General features: G+C 43.4%; 1 protein-coding gene across 1 annotated transcript in view; it reads left to right on the top strand.

Moving 5' to 3' along the window:
* MTUS1 (microtubule associated scaffold protein 1) overlaps positions 1–17,720 on the top strand; it is a 149,888-nt gene that overhangs the window by 49,846 nt on the left and 82,322 nt on the right. Inside the window, exons 4-5 of the mRNA XM_060246416.1 lie at positions 5,811–5,996; positions 12,739–12,861. Of these exons, the coding sequence (XP_060102399.1) occupies positions 5,811–5,996; positions 12,739–12,861 (309 nt within the window). The remainder of the gene's footprint in view (positions 1–5,810; positions 5,997–12,738; positions 12,862–17,720) is intronic.

The following is a 17,720-nucleotide window of genomic DNA, read 5'->3' as shown; positions in this document are numbered from 1 at the left end:
CAGAGCTGGAATCCCCCCAGCCCTTGGGATCTACAAGGGCTCAGCCCAGACTGCTGGGAGGTCACAGGGGGAAGTTCCATCTCCTCCTGGACCCTTGGACAATAGAGAACATCAACGGAAACTCTGACCACAGACCAAGACTACTGACAAGCACTAGCACTTTAAGAACTGTATCCAAAGACTTTCACTTAATTGGCAGCTAAACTCCCATTCTCCACTGTGCTGGTAACTAGAAAGATTGAATTATTAGTTAATTAATAAGTGTTCATTAATTGTTTAGCACTAAGGATTATTTATTTATTTATTAGCAGATTAATTTTGAGGGGTAAAATTGGGGGTTATTTGTTAATGTGCTATCGATATTTTTTACAGTTAGCTAGGCAATTGGAGTAGGTTAGGATTAAGGATTTTAATTAATTAACTTGGATTATTAATAGTGAACCAGCAATCTCAGGGATAAAGTAAAAGAAGGGGGAGGGAGGTTAAGATTAGAACAAACAAACGAGGAGAGAAGTAACGACAACCTGGTATTAGTGGAGGACATACCGAACACAGAGGGGGATGTCTGGCCTGGGGATCCTAGTGCTCATGGGGAGGGGAAGGTATGACGGTGGGAGCAGACGGTATGATAAGGGAAGGAGGCGGAGACAAAACAGTACTCGGCCCCCTTCCAGCCTGCGTCCCATCCCGACAGTGGCAGGTAGTGGGGCCAAGAGGAGCCCATCTCCGTCATTGGTGTTATGTAATGCCAGGTCCATAAACAATAAGACCTCAATCCTCAGGGAATTCCTGCTTAAGCAGGACATGGACCTGGCTTGCGTGACCGAGACCTGGGTGCAAGATGGGGAGACAGTGGCTCTCTCCCAGATGACACCCCCGGGTTACTCGGTCTTTCACCAATCACGGACAAACGGGCAGGGGGGAGGGGTGGCGCTACTCATACGGGAGGATTACTCCTTTAGGGCTCTCCCGACCCCAACAATCGATGGCTTGGAATGTGCCGGTTTGGTGTGGGAAGTGGGGGAGGGGTTGGCGGTCTGGCTGGTGTACTGTCCACCTAACGCACCGGCCAGTGCCTTACCATCCCTAATGGAGGCCGTGGCAGGCTGGGCGTTGGAGTTCCCAAGGCTTATAGTCTTGGGTGATTTCAACGTCCATGCGGATGACGTGGCCTCCAATCGGGCGATGGACCTAGTGTCTTCCATGGCGACACTGGGACTCTCCCAATTTGTCACCACCCCCACACATCAAGCCGGGCACATGTTAGACTTTATCTTTGCGTCCGGGATTTTGGTGGACGATATCACTGTAGAAGCGGTGCCATGGTCGGATCACCTAGCCCTCAAGGCTCGTGTGGGTGCGACGTCCCAACCCTGTATGGGTGGTGAGCCTATTTTGGCTTGCCCGCGGAGTCTGATGGACCCGGAACGGTTCCAAATGGCTCTGTGGGATCCCTGGCCCTCTAACGATTCCCTTGATGACCTGGTAGAGGCTTGGCACAACAGGCTATCCAGGGCCATCAATGAGATCACTCCCCGGTGTCCTCTGCGCCCCCGTAGCAGGCTGGCTCCATGGTATACCTTGAAGCTACGGCAGCTGAAACAGGGACTCAGACGACTAGAGAGGCGGTGGCGGCATACTCATGACGAAGCAACGAGAACATCCTATAGAACGTTTATGAAGTCTTATGAGATGGCAGTCAAGACTGCAAAGAAGGAATACTTTGCAGCCAGGATTGCATCTGCAAATTCGCACCCGGCACAATTATTTAAGATAATTGAGAATTTGACCACTCTGCCTCAGGGCAGACCAAATGCAAGAGAATTGGAAATAGGCTGTGAGGCTTTTGTGAATTTTTTTGCAGACAAAATCTCGTTGCTCCGCCAAGACCTTCCCGCCACGTTGGATACAGTATTAGAACCCGAGGTTCCGTGCCTGTCTTCTGATGTTAGATTGGATCACTTTGACGCACTTAGCTTAGGGGAAGTCGACGGGATTCTCTCTACTGTGCGCCTTACAACTTGTGATCTTGACCCATGCCCCTCCTGGCTAATTAAATCTTGTCAGAGGGAGCTAAGATATCCTGTACGGGATATCATAAATAGATCCCTCTTGGAAGGGCAATTTCCAACATCTTTGAAAGAGGCCATGGTCCGCCCTCTCGAAAAAAAGTACAGCAGACCCGGCTGAATTGGCGAATTATCGACCGGTCTCGAACTTACCATTTTTAGGTAAAGTTATTGAGAGGGCAGTGGCGGCACAGTTAGAGATTTCTGGATGACACTTCCGCCTTAGACTCCCACCAGTCCGGCTTTCGTCCGGGTCACGGGACGGAGACAGTGCTGGTCGCCTTGGTAGATGACCTCCAGCGGCATCTGGATCGAGGTGGCGTGGCGGTGCTGATGTTGTTAGATCTGTCGGCCGCGTTTGACACGGTTGACCATCGGCTACTGGCCCGCCGGCTTGCCGACACAGGGATTACAGGGTCGGCCTTACAGTGGCTTTCCTCCTTCCTTGATGGGCGGGGACAAAGGGTGGCAATTGGGGGAGAACTGTCCCAGAGGCACCCACTAGTGTGTGGGGTGCCACAGGGTGCAGTTCTCTCCCCGATGTTATTTAACATCTACATGCGCCCCCTTGCCCAGATTGCCCGGAGGTCACCAATATGCAGACGACACCCAGCTCTATCTGCTAATGGACGGCCGGCCTGGCTGCGTCCCGGAGAACCTGGACTTAGCATTGCAGGCCGTGGCAGGTTGGCTCAGGCTGAGTGGGTTGAAGTTGAATCCAACGAAGACAGAGGTCCTTTGCTTGGGCCGTAATGCCCTGGGGGGGGGGAATCCCCCTTCTGGCTTTTGATGGTGTACCGCTGAAAGCGGCCCATAGAGTCAGGAGCTTGGGGGTTCTTCTGGAGCCTTCATTGTCAATGGAGGCACAGATAGCGGCCACTGCCAAGTCCGCATTTTTTCATCTTCAACGGGTGCGAGGACCTAGCAACGGTGATCCATGCTACGGTCACCTCGAGACTGGACTACTGTAACGCCCTCTACATGGGGCTACCCCTGTGCCGAACTCGGCGGCTGCAGCTGGTGCAGAACGCAGCGGCTAGGCTGCTGTTGGGGCTCCCAAGATGGGAGCACATACAGCCGGGGCTGCGCGGACTGCACTGGCTGCTGGTGGCGTACCGAGTTCATTACAAGGTGCTGGTTATTACATTAAAGCCCTGTATGGCCGAGGACCTGTCTACTTGAGGGACCGTCTCTCCCCGCGTGAACCCCAGAGAGCGCTGAGGTCAGCTGGAAAGAACCAGCTGAATATCCCTGGGCCAAAGGAGGCCAGATTGAAGTCTACCCGGGATCGGGCCTTCTCTGTAGTGGCCCCCCTACTGTGGAACCAACTCCCGGAGGAGGTACGGGCCCTGCGATGCTTAGATCAATTCCGCAGGGCCTGTAAGACCCACCTCTTTAAAACAGCCTTCACATAAAACCGAGCCAAGAAAGACATGTTGGATATGTTCTATGATTTATGTTTTAATCACTGGATTTTATGAAAGATCTTAATTATAGCACCATAATCTTAAGTCTAGTGTAATTTTAATGATTTTAAGGATGATTTTATAATTGAAATTGTATATGAATTTATAATTGATTGCACATGGTTTTATTGTATACTGTATTTACATGTTGTGAGCTGCCCTGAGCCTGCTTGCGGGGAGGGCGGGATACAAATAAAAAATTATTATTATTATTATTATTACATCAATTTCTGCAGGGCCTGAATCTCACTTGGGAGAATGTTCCACCAGGCTGACAGTAGAGCCAAAAAGGCTCTGGCTCTAGTTGAGGCTAGGTGGATATCTTTTGGGCCAGGAATCAGAAGATGATGTTGGTCCATAGAGTGTAAAACTCTATGAGGGACATAGTGAAGGAGATGGTCCTACAGGTATGTTGGTCCCAGACTGCATAGGGCTTTAAAGGTTAAAACCATGACCTTGAATTTGATCTGGTATTCACTTGGCAAAGCACCAGTCGTATATGGGCTTTTAATAGTGTCCCAGTAATGACATGTGCCACTGTGCTTTGGACCAGTTTAAGTTTCTAGGTCAGTTTCAAGGGTAGCCCTGTGTAAAGGGAGTTTTGGTAGTGTAGTCTGGAGGTGACTGTTGCATGGATCACTGTAGCTGAGTTGCAGAAAGAGAGGTAGATAGCCAGTTGCCTGGCCTGCTATAGATGGTAAAATGCTGATGTGGCAACATTTGTGATTTGGGTCTCTATTGAAAGTGATGCATCCAAAATTTGCACCCAGACTCTTCACCATTGATGTTAGTAATGCTCTGCCAAGAGTTGGGAGTTGGATCCCCTGCCCCAACCCCCCTGGCTCAGGTACAGGACCTCTGTCTTTGATTAATTTAATTTCAATCAGCTTTTAAGCCAATCAGCCACAGCCTCAAGGCTAAAATATCAGGTGGTCATCCATCAGCAGTTATTTCTAGGTATCATCAGCATACTGGTGGGAACCGAGCCCAGAATTCTGGACCAGCTGGGCAAGAGAGCACATATAGATGTCAAGAGGATTGCCCCCAAGGAATGCTGCATACCCAAGGTAATGCAGTGAAACCCTTTCCCCAAGTGCCACCCTCTGTTCCCGACCATGGCAAAAGAAGACAAACACTGCAAGGCTGTCCCCCATATCCCCACTTTGGTGGGGCAGTAGGTCATGAGATTGTAATTGACCTTGTCAAAACACTGTTGTCAGATCAAGTAATAACAGCAGCACTGACCCACCCCAATCCAGATGTCTACAGAGATTATCCATGAGGATGACCAAGGCTGTCTCCATCCCATAGTCAGGGTGAAAGCTGGACTGGAATGGGTCCATGAATCTGAGTTGTGCCTAGATTGCACATCAAATCCTCTCCAATAACAGACATGCCTGGATCCCTGTCTCTGGTTTGTATAATGATATTGCAAGAGCAGTGAGTAACTGGTAGTACCTTGATTTTTTTTTTTTTGACATCCATTGTGACTAGGGTGCTGAACTTGGAGACTGTGGATTCAGCATGGAAGTTATGACTTCCTAGCATAGTTAACTTTAAATGAGACCCTGGTGTATATTGTCCTGAGCTCCCTATGGGAAGGTTAGGATATAGTGTGGCAATACTGTTTTTGGCCAGTGATGTGGGGAGGAAAGATTTCCACAGGAAAAAATTTGCCTTTTGCTAACATTATTCAAATTACATGTTAAAATTTTCCAGAAATTCTTCCACTTCATATTTTCCTGGAAAACCCACAATATTGATTTTGACCAATATCAATCAGTATTGCAGGATGCCTTATTTAATGCAAACTGTCTTCAGAAACCTAACAAATAAGTACGCGTAGACAGTAATTTCAACTTCAACATCTGCTGCAACCTTTTTTTTTCTTTTAGAAGGCCATGCAGGTCTTTCCAAATGATTAGACAAATGGATTAACACTGTTTTCATTTTTAAACAGTTTAGAGAGGAGCACAAGGTAGTGATTAAGAAAATGAAGCCTGACACACTGATTCAAATCTTTCCTCTGCACTGACCTTGCTAGATTGCTTTAGGCAAGCCACTCACTTGACCTTAGTCTCCCCAGGCCTGCAGCCCCCTCCTCCAAGTCTGTAATATAAACATCACACTGCACTACCTTACAAAGCTATTGTAAAGATTACAAGAAGTTAATGTGTGTAAAGTGCTTTGAGTGCTGAAAGCAATTCACACTAACTAGTTATAATGGCTTTTTGTGTGACTAACACTGACTCATCCTTTCTCTTTTTACTGATAGGAACAGAATATTTTACTCCTAAAGGAAGGCTTGCATCTGCAAGAGCATTGCCTGGATCTTTCACCACTTCTGGAAAGTTAATTCCTAAATCAAAAGTGCCCGTCAAGGGACAAGGATTTCGGAGAACCTCTAGCGTTTCTTCAGTCAGCAGCACACAGAGTGACCAAAGTACTTGCAGCAACAAATGTAAGTCAGTCTTGAGAATCTTTTCCCTCCCAGTGACTACTAGTTGGCTACAACCTGAAATGGCTTGTGTTGGTCTCTTGCTCAGACCAATGACTTTGTCGCAGTTCTTGTCCTTTATATATTGCTTTAGCCAGTGATCAGAAAACTTTCATTGATGTCTTGGTTAACTTTTGTGCATATCTTGTCAAGAGTGGTGATAATCTCTAGCTAGGTAAGAAAAACCATTTCAGGTTGTAGCCTAAGACTTCCTTTTCCTACCTTATTAAACCTTTTTGTATAAATTCATGTGTCACAGTGTAACTGGAATGTTGGGTATTTTCTTTTTTGTTAGGTTTTCAGTTGAATTGCAATTTACAGCCCCAAAGAAATGCTTAAGAACTTACAGTTTAAGTATAAAAAGAGTTAATATTTAATAGCACAGCCTTGCTAAAGCTGTGTGCTGCTTGCTTTGTCAGTGCCCTGAACTGTATAAAATACAGGACACAAGCTAGAGGTGGGGGTGGATGGGGAAAAATGGTACCTTATATTGAAGTAACTCAAGTCTGTTTTCTGGGAAGGAAGTCTATTATGCTAAAACCTTGTAGAGCTTAGGAGGCTAACAGTACAGCTTTAGTTTTTCCTGTATCCCCCACCCCCTGCTGGCTATGAAAATAAAGCCTCCCTTTTATGCTATTTTTTTTTTAAAGCTGATTGTGACATTTAAATTTTGCAGCATGCATCTCTCCTACAAACAGATTGGTTCTGCACTGACAGCCATGTTGCCTTTTTTTGTGTGCATTTGCCGTTTGGTTTACTCCAGTGCCTGGAATCACCTAAAGAGGTTGTGAATGCTCTGTTTTGTTTTTTATTTTTGCTGTTAACAAAGGGGAGATCTTTGCTTCATGACAAAGGACTGTGGAGGTTTCCTTTTCAGATTAAGCATCCAATGGATGACTCTTTCTTAGCCTGATTTGCTAGTTGGCTTAATCTGTTTTGTCTCCTGCCTGCCTTGAAGCTTACAATTTTTTTCCACTCTAATTCACTAACAGCAAGCGTGGGGAAATACTAGCGGAGCGGGTGAACATGGCTGCAGTCTTTCGGGCTTTGAGCTTGCTTTGATCATTTTAAATGACTATACCAGGAGGACTTCGCAGTTGCACAGAAACTGAATTTTCTCCTAACATTTTCACCAATTCCACCTTAACGCCACCGGCAGATTCAGGAAGCCACTACGATATTACCTTATTGACCTTGCTGGTAGTGGGATCTTACAGCTTTTGTATAATTCCTTTGTTAGCTTCATTTACTGGGAGAAGAAGTAGGTGTTCGTCTTTTCTTTCTTAAGCAAAAGGGCAGCATGTGTTTGGTTTCTTATTCAATAAAGAGAATGTGTGTGTGTCAAATAGAATGCTTTAAATTTTGGATAGCTCCTTTTTATTGTGTGCTTTTTGTGGGGGAAGAAGACTACTATTCTGTCTAAATGGAAGCTTGTATTACAGTCGCTTGAGCAATAATCAGACTTGGGAAATATCACTGGATGCATTTCCTAGTGCAGAGTTTTTTCATTATTAGATGGGTCTTTTAGGTCATCAGATAAATTATATATATGTGCGTGTGTGTATAGATATAGCTATAATATAGATATATTATAGATATATAGTTGATGGTTTGGCTTAGTAGAAGCTGATGATAGACAAAGCTGGTTAGAAGGATCTTGCTGGGGCATTTTAAGGTCAAAATAGGGTGCTTGCTCAGTGAGGCTGGTACAAGTGTAAAAGTAATAAATATCTTTCCCAGGACTCTTGTTTTTCCTTTAAAGAAAACAAGCTTGCACTAGCTATTTGCTTGCTGTGTCTTGTCAGTTGTTTCTGTGATTCCTTTAGAAGTTTAAGTACCTGCAGTGTGTTTTGTTTGTATAGATAGTACTTAACTCCTCTCTCTTATTTCAAGGTAATATTTTTGAATAATGGAAATAGAGCTTGAAGTAAGCTAAGAACTACAAATTCTTATGCAAGTTTAACTAGAACCTGCATGCATGCCTGACCATAATATAAGGCTTTTTTAAAAAAGCAATTTTATGATGGGCATGCCCATGAGGCTGGGGTGTTGTGTATAGAACCCTTGCCTTAAGCAGAAGGCAGGTTATTGTATTGCTTTTTCTTACACATAAGCTATTATAACTTTGATAGGCATTTAAAGTCCTCATCTCTTTCCAGGAAAATAACTATCTTGGAACTAAAGTACTGTATTTTTTTGCTGGAGCCTGGAGCATAACAATTACTAATAAATCATTTTTTTATAAAGTTGGCTTTCCCATAGCTATGGACTTGCTGAATTTGTAAGGGTCTAGTAAACCTGATGTGGCCTATGTCTTTTCCCCAAATGAATATGTTTTCTTAAAGCAATCATTTGCTCAAATACACAATTATTAAATTAACAGTAAATGTAATCCCTTTTAAAGTCTATATTAGGATACAGAGACTGTTTGGCAATTGTCTGTCTTCTACTGGAGTCTTTTTCACCATAGCTTGCAAGGCAGGTGCTAATGAAGTCTTCTGATCAGTCTTCTTCCAACCTTATCTGACCACTAAGAAGCAGAAAATGACACAATCCAATTAATAAGCAAGCTGCACCAATTGGAGTTTGTGCTTGAACAGCTTAGATGTTAATTGGCTAGTGGTACCTATCTTATTGTGGGATAAACAGGAGTCCATAAATTAATTGCATACTTAAACACAGGTATATATAGGGTACAAAGCCTTTTTAATTTTATTGATGGGTTATAATTTTGTGAATACTGCCTTTGAACATTCTTATTGTAACAAGTTCTTTTCTATAGACTGATAGCACCGTGCTGTCATCAAACTAGGTCAGTAGACCACTTGTTTCACTGTGGTGGTTTGTTGACTCATAATCCTAAAACATCAAACTGATGGTTGCTATAAGCACTATACTTGAAGATACAGAGGCAAGCATATAAGAGGATAGCTGTATTAACCAGTGAGAAACTTCCCACTTGATTTTGATGGGCTGTATTTTATTGATATTCTACAGTTGGAAGAGAGGCAGTCTTGCCTAATTTCCCTTCTTGTTGCAATCTCTGAAATCCTGTACTTGGGGGACTGGGGACCCTCAAGAACAAACTTTTTGGGGCATTTGGGTCTGTTGTGAGAGGGGAGGTGGGGCAGTTGTGCCCAGCAGGCAGAATTCCTTGTGCTTGCAAGAAATGTTCATCTGGATTAAGCTGTTATGGGCTGTTCAACATGGATGTTTTGCTCCACTTTGGCTTTCTTACCACAGTGCTGTTTTGGGGAGCATCTTGACAATGTTTTCTGTTTGTCTTGTTTCACTATTGCCTCCTGCTGTGCTGTGCTCTTCCCCAACGTTGATTTGGTATAATCTCTTTGAAAAGATAGCATGTGAATGGGAAGATGCATATTTTTTTCCAGATCTCACCCATTTTAGCACTATTTGAAAAGATAGAATGTGAATGGGAAGATGCATATTTTTTTCCAGATCTCACCCATTTTAGCACTATTTTCCTTATCTCTGTCCCTACTGCTGTCATTTCCCTGCTACTTGAAGGTCTTTAGTGAAGGGTTTTTAGAAACTGCAATATGCTGACTTAGTAAGTGCTTGAAGCAGATTCTGAGAGTCCATGTTGAAGATCAGTTAGCTATGTGTTTGGTAGCTAAAAATAGTCTCCTCCTTTTCCCAGGTGTTGCTTTAGTTTTTCTGTAGGTAATGGTGGTATTTATTTACAACTTTTAGAGTCCACTGTTCAGCTCTGGGCAGTTATCAAGGACTCTCCAATAATAAAATGAGTAGATTCCCAAACTTAGCTTTCAGTGCAGTGACAAATTGTCTATCAGTGTTCTCAGCTGTATTGGATTGTTGTAGTTCTCAAAGACAATGGGGTAGATAGGCTTTGCTAGTCTTGCATATGCACAGTGTGTGCTTTTCCAGAGATGTTAGTAACTTAATGTCAAGAATTATTATCCAGTTACCTTCTTTTGCTAACCTCTGCATTGTATGAGAGGATGTCAGAATATAATTTCAAGTACAAATACTTGGTATTTAAGTACAGCACTCCCAAATCCTTAACACAGTTAAGGGAGCAGGCCATGGGAATATGTCCTCCCTCCATATTCTCATGCACAGTTATCTGCTATTCACCATAGTTAAGGCTAATCTTGGCACCAATTGAAACCCTAAATAATGGTGACCAATGATTGAAATCCACTGGAAACTCTGGTTACCAAAGCAAGGAGATTATTGTGGGGTAAGATATTTGCTAGAAAGAAAAGGATCTTAGACTTCTGTGATTAATGGATCAGAATTGTGTGTGAACACATAATACATAGCACATATGACTTGTATGTAGGGCTTTTTTTTTTAGCAGGAATGCAGTTCCGGCTGGCTTGGTATCAGGGGTGTGGCCTAATATGTAAATGAGTTCCTGCTGGGTTTTTTCTACAAAAAAGTCCTGCTTGAAGCAGTTTTTTTTAAAAAAAACATGCAGTTTATTTCTGGATTTACCATTTTCTAGAAAGCTTTTTGCTGTGTATTAGGGAAGAATAAAACAACATTTTAGAGTGAGAAGACTGAAGCTGTTCTTACTGCAGTTTTCCTAGCAAGCAAAATTAATAGCTTGTTTTCAGAGGTAGCTGTGCTGCTAGATTTCTCCCCCTGCTTTACCCTCTACTTCTCTCCCTCTTTAGTAGAGCTAGTAGGATATAGAAACCAGTGATATACTTTGTATGCGAATAGGAATTTCACAGCAGTGAGAAAGCCTGTTCTCAGTTTTGTTCCAAGAGGAAGTTATGTGAAAGTGCAATATGAATATGTATGTGAAAGGAACACATTGTAGTGTCTGGAAAGTCTCTGTGCAAGAAGTAAAGGGGGTGGGAAGGAGAACAAGCAATAGTGGTAAATAAATGGACAGCCAGAAGAGAGAGCCATATGGAATGAATTATTTTTACTGTTTTGTATGTAGTATAATAGCTGTAGGTGAAGGAAAGTTAGTAGAAAGCTTTTGTGTTGATGGTAAAATGTTCTGCAAAAATCCTGAACAAAAAAGTGGCATGTAAGAGGACACTAGTCTTTAAGAAGAATAATTCTGGGAGTTTTAGGACACTTCCTTGTAGAGTTGCCTTTTATATGGCTTCACTCCTTTTACCTCACACAATTATCAGCCAAGCCCGAGAGCTGTAGCATGCAGACTTCTGAAATCACTTTACTGGTCAGAGAACCAGCTGCATTTGAAACTTTGAAAGCATCTCCCAAACAAGGATTTAGTGTAGCGTTACCAGATGTCCTCATTTTAGAGGCATGTCTTCTTTTTTGGTATCTGTCTTCTTCTGGACTCTTTTTAAAAAAAAAACCTGATGAAAATGACCTCTTTGTGTGTTGGGAGGTTACAAATATTCCTAGTTAGTGGTAGTTATCATAGCTTAAATAATAGGGGCATTTAAAATGAGATTTGTCATAGTGACCATTACCGTTTTCGCACACAGCTAACCTCGCAGTCACAATCCTGTTCCCTCCGCAGCGTCCGGTCGGATTTCTCACCATCTGCGCTGGAGTTACAGGAAGTGCCGTGGCTTTTGCGTAGCAAACGTAAACCACTAAAACCCAGTTTACGTTTGCAACACAGAAGCTGCGGCACTTCCTGTAACTCCGGCGCAGATGGTGGGAAATCCGACCGGATGTTGCAGAGGGAACAGGATTGTGACTGCGAGGTAAGCTGTGTGCGAAAATGGTACATTTGTTTGAAGTAGTTAGTCAGAAAATAAAGGTAAAGGTAATACCCTGTGTTTACGACTCTGGGGTAACGTTGCTTTTACGTTTTCATAGCAGACTTTTTTTGAAGTGGTTTGCCATTGCCTTCCCCAGTCATCTACACTTTCCCCCACAAGCTAGGTAACACATTTACCAACCTCAGAAGGATGGAAGGCTGAGTCAACCTTGAGCCGGCTACCTGAACCCAGCTTCTGCTGGGATTGAACTCAGGTCGTGAGCAGAGAGCTTGGACTGCAGTACTGCAGCTTTACCACTCTGCACCATGGGGTTCCTAGTCAGAAAATACTTCCTCTTTTTTATGCTTTTCAAAATATGGTAACCCTAATTTTGTGGTTTTGGTCCTGGGTGACCACTCTCCGTGTATACAAAGGGATAAAACATCCACAAAATACTTATGTGGAGGATGGGACGGTGTAAATCCAAACAGTGCAGTGGGCTGTCTAACTCTAGTTCTTAGACAGCTTGTACCAACATTGGTAGAGGGCAGGGGTGCCCAACCTGTTTGCGCCTGACATAACTTTGTGGTCACAGCCGCAAACGAGCTGTCTCAGGAGGTGGAGCCAGCCATAAAATGGCTGTTGCAGCTTACTTTGAGTCACAAAGTGAAGATCCTTGTGTTGTGACGCAAGCAATGTTTTTAAAACTCTGCACAGCTAAAAGGAAAGGTTTCAAAGGGTGTCGTGGTGCCCACAGGCACCACACTTGATGATTCCTGGTATAGAGGCTTCAGGCAATCAGTGGCTGGCTCTTTGGTTTCTGGTTGAACCCCAGCAGCAATTAGCATTCAGTCTATGTAAAAAATAAACCCTGGATTTTAGGAATGCAAAAAGTACTGGATTTTAACATATCCACATAACCAGAACATACTAGCAGATGTAGTGGTTGGTTGTGAACTCTTGGGATTGAATTTGTGTTCCAGGAGAACAAAAACATCCTGTGGTTTCTTCTTTGTTATTGACAGCTACAAGTGCTACAATTATCATCAAGAATGGAGAGTGGCCTTCCAAGTCTGCTTGTCAAAATGGTTCGGCTATAAAGCCAGTACCCAGGCCAAGAGTGTATTCCCTGAAAAACACCCCCAAAGGTATGTGACTTCTTACAGTGATTTGCTTAGCGTTTGTTCAGGCATGAGAGAGGTATCCCTACATTTTCCGAAAATCCTTAACGGTTGACATTTTGATCATGTGTTGGAGGTTGTGATCACAATGAGGTAATAATATATGCAGCCTGGCACCTTTAAACTATTAAACTTCCCTTTGCAGGTGGCCAGGTAAGACATTCCTAATGCAGCCAAAGTGATTTTTCTAAGTCAGGAAGTGTGCTATAATGTTGCTCCTGGTCCAGTGGAAGGAAGTTGCTATAGTATATGGAGTTGCTATACAGCTAAAGAAGAGAACTGATTACACATGACACAAGCTTCTGACAAAGGAGCCAAGCCATTTTAGACACTTCCTTTACTGCAGTCATGTGTAAAGCTTGATTCTTCGTCTGCCATAACTGAAAGACTGTTTTTCAAGGAAGAAGTTGGGTACTTAGAATTCCTAGGTTGATGCCAGAATGCAACGTCTTTGCCCAACCTTTCCACACGTAGGTGAAGGGGCAGAAGTAGCATATAAACAGCCTTCCCTTTTATTGTAGATGTGGCTTAAGTGTCAGTAATGTCTAAAGCTCTAGCTAGATCATATAAGAAGACTGCTGCATTGTTGTCTTGTTGAATGCAGTGCATGATACGTAGCACCACTGTGCATTGAGCTGTCCCCAGTTCACATTGTTGTTGGCAGCAGGAGGATGCATAGCAATGTTATCATTTCATATGCTGTTTGGTTAGCCTGTTACAAGGAGGGCAGTGGGAAGAGAGACAGTGTGGCAGCAACTCAGTTTCATCTTCATAGCTTCTGTGTGCACATGGGACTGTACAGCTGCAGGCCAACCAAAGAGATGAAGAACCCAAAGCTTTCTAGAAGATTCAAAGCACTGGGAAAACTGCCCCCCTACCCTCTGTCTTGTACCAGTGTTTTTCCGCTCAAAACCAACTTGTGACAGGAGTGGGGTGAATGCTTTCTCTCAGTCTTCTCCTCACCACTTTGGTGAGAGAATAGTTTCTGAGCTTTCTCATCAGGCATTTCTCCTCAGGATTTTTTGTAGGAGAGCTTTTGGTAAAAAGTCAGATTATGGTGCCCTATAAAAAATGTAAAGAGTGTGGGACTTCAATGGCTCCAATCAATGAGCGTGATTCCTATCTGTTCTGTTTTGGGGAGGCTCACAATGCCATGGCCTGTCAGTTTTGCTACCAGTTACCCTAAAGGTTCATCACAAACGTGCTGCTTGTCTGATAGCCGCATTAAGGGGAAAAGCACTGGGAGTTTCTGGTCTCCAATCTAAAAAACGCTCAGCCAGAAAAAAGGGCCTGTACGCCATTGTTAGTATCTGTGGCCTCCACCTCTATGTCAGAACCAAACTCAAACAACCTCAGAGGGTAGTTTGGCTCCAAGGATGTGGTGTTTGCACCACCACCTAAGAAGGTAAAGAAAAAGACAAAGCATATTCAGCTTCTCCTCAATGCCATTCATCACCTTCCCCTTGATGTCGTAAGTCTCTGTCTCAACCCTGAGCTTCACCCTCTACAACATGGAGTTGATGGCCTCTACAACAGTATATGAAGCCAGTACAAAACTGGTTTATTTGTAAATTCAGGATTAGTTCTGACACCCAATAGCTTAGACTGTCAGTCCCTAGGTCTTTCTTTAGGTTTGTCACAGCAGAGCCAGGGGGACCAGGATCCCAGCTCCTAGAAGACTGCAGATAATGTGGAGGTATTTTTGATGCCTTCCTAAGGAGTTCCTTCCACGTTAAGAGCTGATGGTCAGAGAGGGAGAGGCACAGAGAGTCTGTACTGCGTATTAAAATTTTAGAAATTGGGGTGATTAAGTATACTCTTGCCTCTTTGCAGCTCTCCTTATCGGAAAGCAGGTTTTATTGGCTAAGGACAACACAGTGGTGAAATTCTACCTAAACAAACAGGAAAGAACAGGTTTGCTAGTCCTGTGCATTGAAGTCAGCAGCATTTGGGAATAGCCATTCAAAGAAACATCTCCCTTCAGGCTGTTCATATTGCTGGCCAAAGTAACATCACAGCGGATGTCCTAAGCAGGGAAGTGACGGCAGACCACAAATGATCTCTTGAAGATTGCTACTGTTTTTTCATGAGCAGGGCCACCTTTCTGTTGACCTGTTTACTTTGGGAAAAATGCCATATGTCCTCTGTTTTGCTCAAGGGCATCATCCAACAGGGTTTCTATTAAGGATGATTTTCAGCTCTGATGGCAGGGGGGCCTTTTCATGCTCCCCCCCCCCTTTACTATACCATCCAGGGTGATTGCCCAACTAAAATTGTATGGAAACCAAACCCTCAGGATGCATAAAACGTGGATTCCAATGCGTCTACACTAATGCACAGAGTATGGGAAATAAACAGGAGGAGCTGGAAGTCCTAATAAAGGAAGGAGACTATGGCATAATAGGCCTTACTGAAACTTGGTGGGATGACACTCACAACTGGAATATTAGGATTCAGGGGTACAACGTATTTAAAAGGAGCAGGCAAATGAGAAAAGGGCGGAGGCGTAGCAGTATATGTGATGGAGGTATATACTTGTGAGGAAATACGTGAATCTGAGCATAGCGGCTCAGTTGAGAGTCTCTGGGTAAAAATAAAAGAAGTAAGAAATAACAGTGGTATTATTGTGGTGGTCTGCTATAGACCACCAAGTCAGGCAGAGGACTTGGATAAGATACTTCTACAGCAGATTGCAAAGTTCTCCAAGAGAAGGGATACAGTGATCATGGAAGATTTCAATTACCCAGACATCTGTTGGAAGTTCAACTCTGCTAAAAATGAAAAGTCAAATAGATTCCTGACTTGTCTTGCTGACAACTTCCTTTTCCAGAACGTGAAGAAGGAAACAAAGGGATCTGCTATCTTGGATTTGATTCTCATCAACAAGGAAGAATTGATTGAAGAAGTAGAAATAGTGGGGACCCTGGGCAGTAGTGACCATCTGATTTTGGAATTTACAGTCTTAGGGAAGGGAAAGGCTATACGTAGTCAGACTTATAGGTTGGACTTCAGAAAGGCAAACTTCGATAAACTTAGAACTATGCTGGGTAAAATCCCATGGTCAGAAATACTTAGGAGGAAGGGGGTTCAGGAGGGGTGGGAGTTTCTTAAAAGCGAAATACTGAAAGCGCAATCACAGACGATTCCTATGAGAAGAAAAAATGGAAAAAGCCTAAAGAAGCCGAAGTGGCTCCATGGACAGCTCTCTAAAGACTTGAGAAATAAAAAAGACTCCTTTAGGAATTGGAAGGAGGACCTTATAACCAAGGATGAATATAAACAAATCACCAGTGCTTGTAGCGAAAAAGTTAGGAAACGTAAAGCTCATTATGAGCTTAGGCTGGCCAAAGATGCTAAAAACAACAAAAAAGGGTTCTTTTCTTATGTTCAGAGTAAGAAAAAGAGCAAGGACATGGTAGGCCCATTGCAAGGGCAAGAAAGTGAAATTGTAACAGGTAATGAAGAGAGGATGGAACTGCTCAATTCCTACTTTTCCTCAGTCTTCTCTTCTGAGGGAAACGGTGCTCAACATGGCAAAAACAGAACATATAAGGAGGGTATGAAGTTCCAACCTAGGATCAGCATAGGGGTAGTGCATAAACACCTAGTTTCTTTAAATGAAACTAAGTCCTCAGGGCCAGATGAATTGCATCCAAGGGTTCTAAAAGAGCTTGCGGATGTAATTTCTGAGCCTCTGGCTATTATTTTTGAGAATTCTTGGAGAAGATTGGAGGCGGGCGAATGTTGTCCCCATCTTCAAGAAGGGGGAAAAAGACGATCCGGGTAACTACCGACCTGTCAGCTTGACGTCTATACCTGGAAAAGTTTTTCAAACAGTCGGTCCTGGAACATTTAGAAAGAATGGATGTGATTACTAAGAGCCAGCATGGTTTTCTCAAGAACAAATCGTGTCAGACTAACCTGATCTCTTTTTTTGAGAAAGTGACTACCTTGCTTGATCAGGGGAATGCTGTAGACATCACTTATCTTGATTTCAGTAAAGCTTTTGATAAAGTTCCACATACTATCCTTGTTGACAAGTTGGTAAAATGTGGTTTGGATCCTGTTACCATTAGGTGGATCCGTAACTGGTTGACAGATTGCACCTAAAGAGTGCTTGTGAATGGTTCCTCATCCTCTTGGAGAGGAGTGACAAGTGGAGTGCCTCAAGGATCTGTCCTGGGACCTGTTTTGTTCAACATCTTTATCAATGATTTGGATGAAGGAATAGAGGGAATGCTTATTAAATTTGCAGATGATACTAAATTGGGAGAGGTTGCAAACACAGAAGAAGACAGAAACAGGATACAGGATGACCATGACAGGCTGGAGAACTGGGCTAAAATCAGTAAAATTAATTTTAACAGGGATAAATGTAAAGTTCTGCATTAGGTAGGAAAAATCCAATGCATGGTTATAGGATGGGGGAGACTTGTCTTAGCAGCAGTATGTGCAAAAAGGATCTAGGGGGTCTTAGTGGATAATATGCTGAATGTGAGTCAACAGTGTGATGCGGTGGCTAAAAAAGGCAAATGCAATTTTGGGCTGTATCAACAGAAGTATAGTGTCCAGATCATGTGATGTGATGGTATTGCTTTACTCTGCTCTGGTAAGACCTCATCTGGAGTATTGTGTTCAGTTTTGAGCACCACATTTTAAGAAGGATATAGACAAGCTGGAACAGATCCAGAGAAGGGCGACGAAGATGGTGAGGGGTCTGGAGACCAAGTCCTATGAGGAAAGGTTGAAGGAGCTGGGGATATTTAGCCTGGAGAGGAGGCAGCTGAGAGGTGATATGATCCCCATCTTCAAGTACTTGAAGGGCT

The sequence above is a fragment of the Heteronotia binoei genome, chromosome 9, assembly GCF_032191835.1.
Source record: "Heteronotia binoei isolate CCM8104 ecotype False Entrance Well chromosome 9, APGP_CSIRO_Hbin_v1, whole genome shotgun sequence".
Taxonomy (NCBI): Eukaryota; Metazoa; Chordata; class Lepidosauria; order Squamata; family Gekkonidae; genus Heteronotia; species Heteronotia binoei.
Note: the sequence above shows the minus strand (reverse complement) of the source record. Positions and strands in the feature narration are given on the sequence as shown.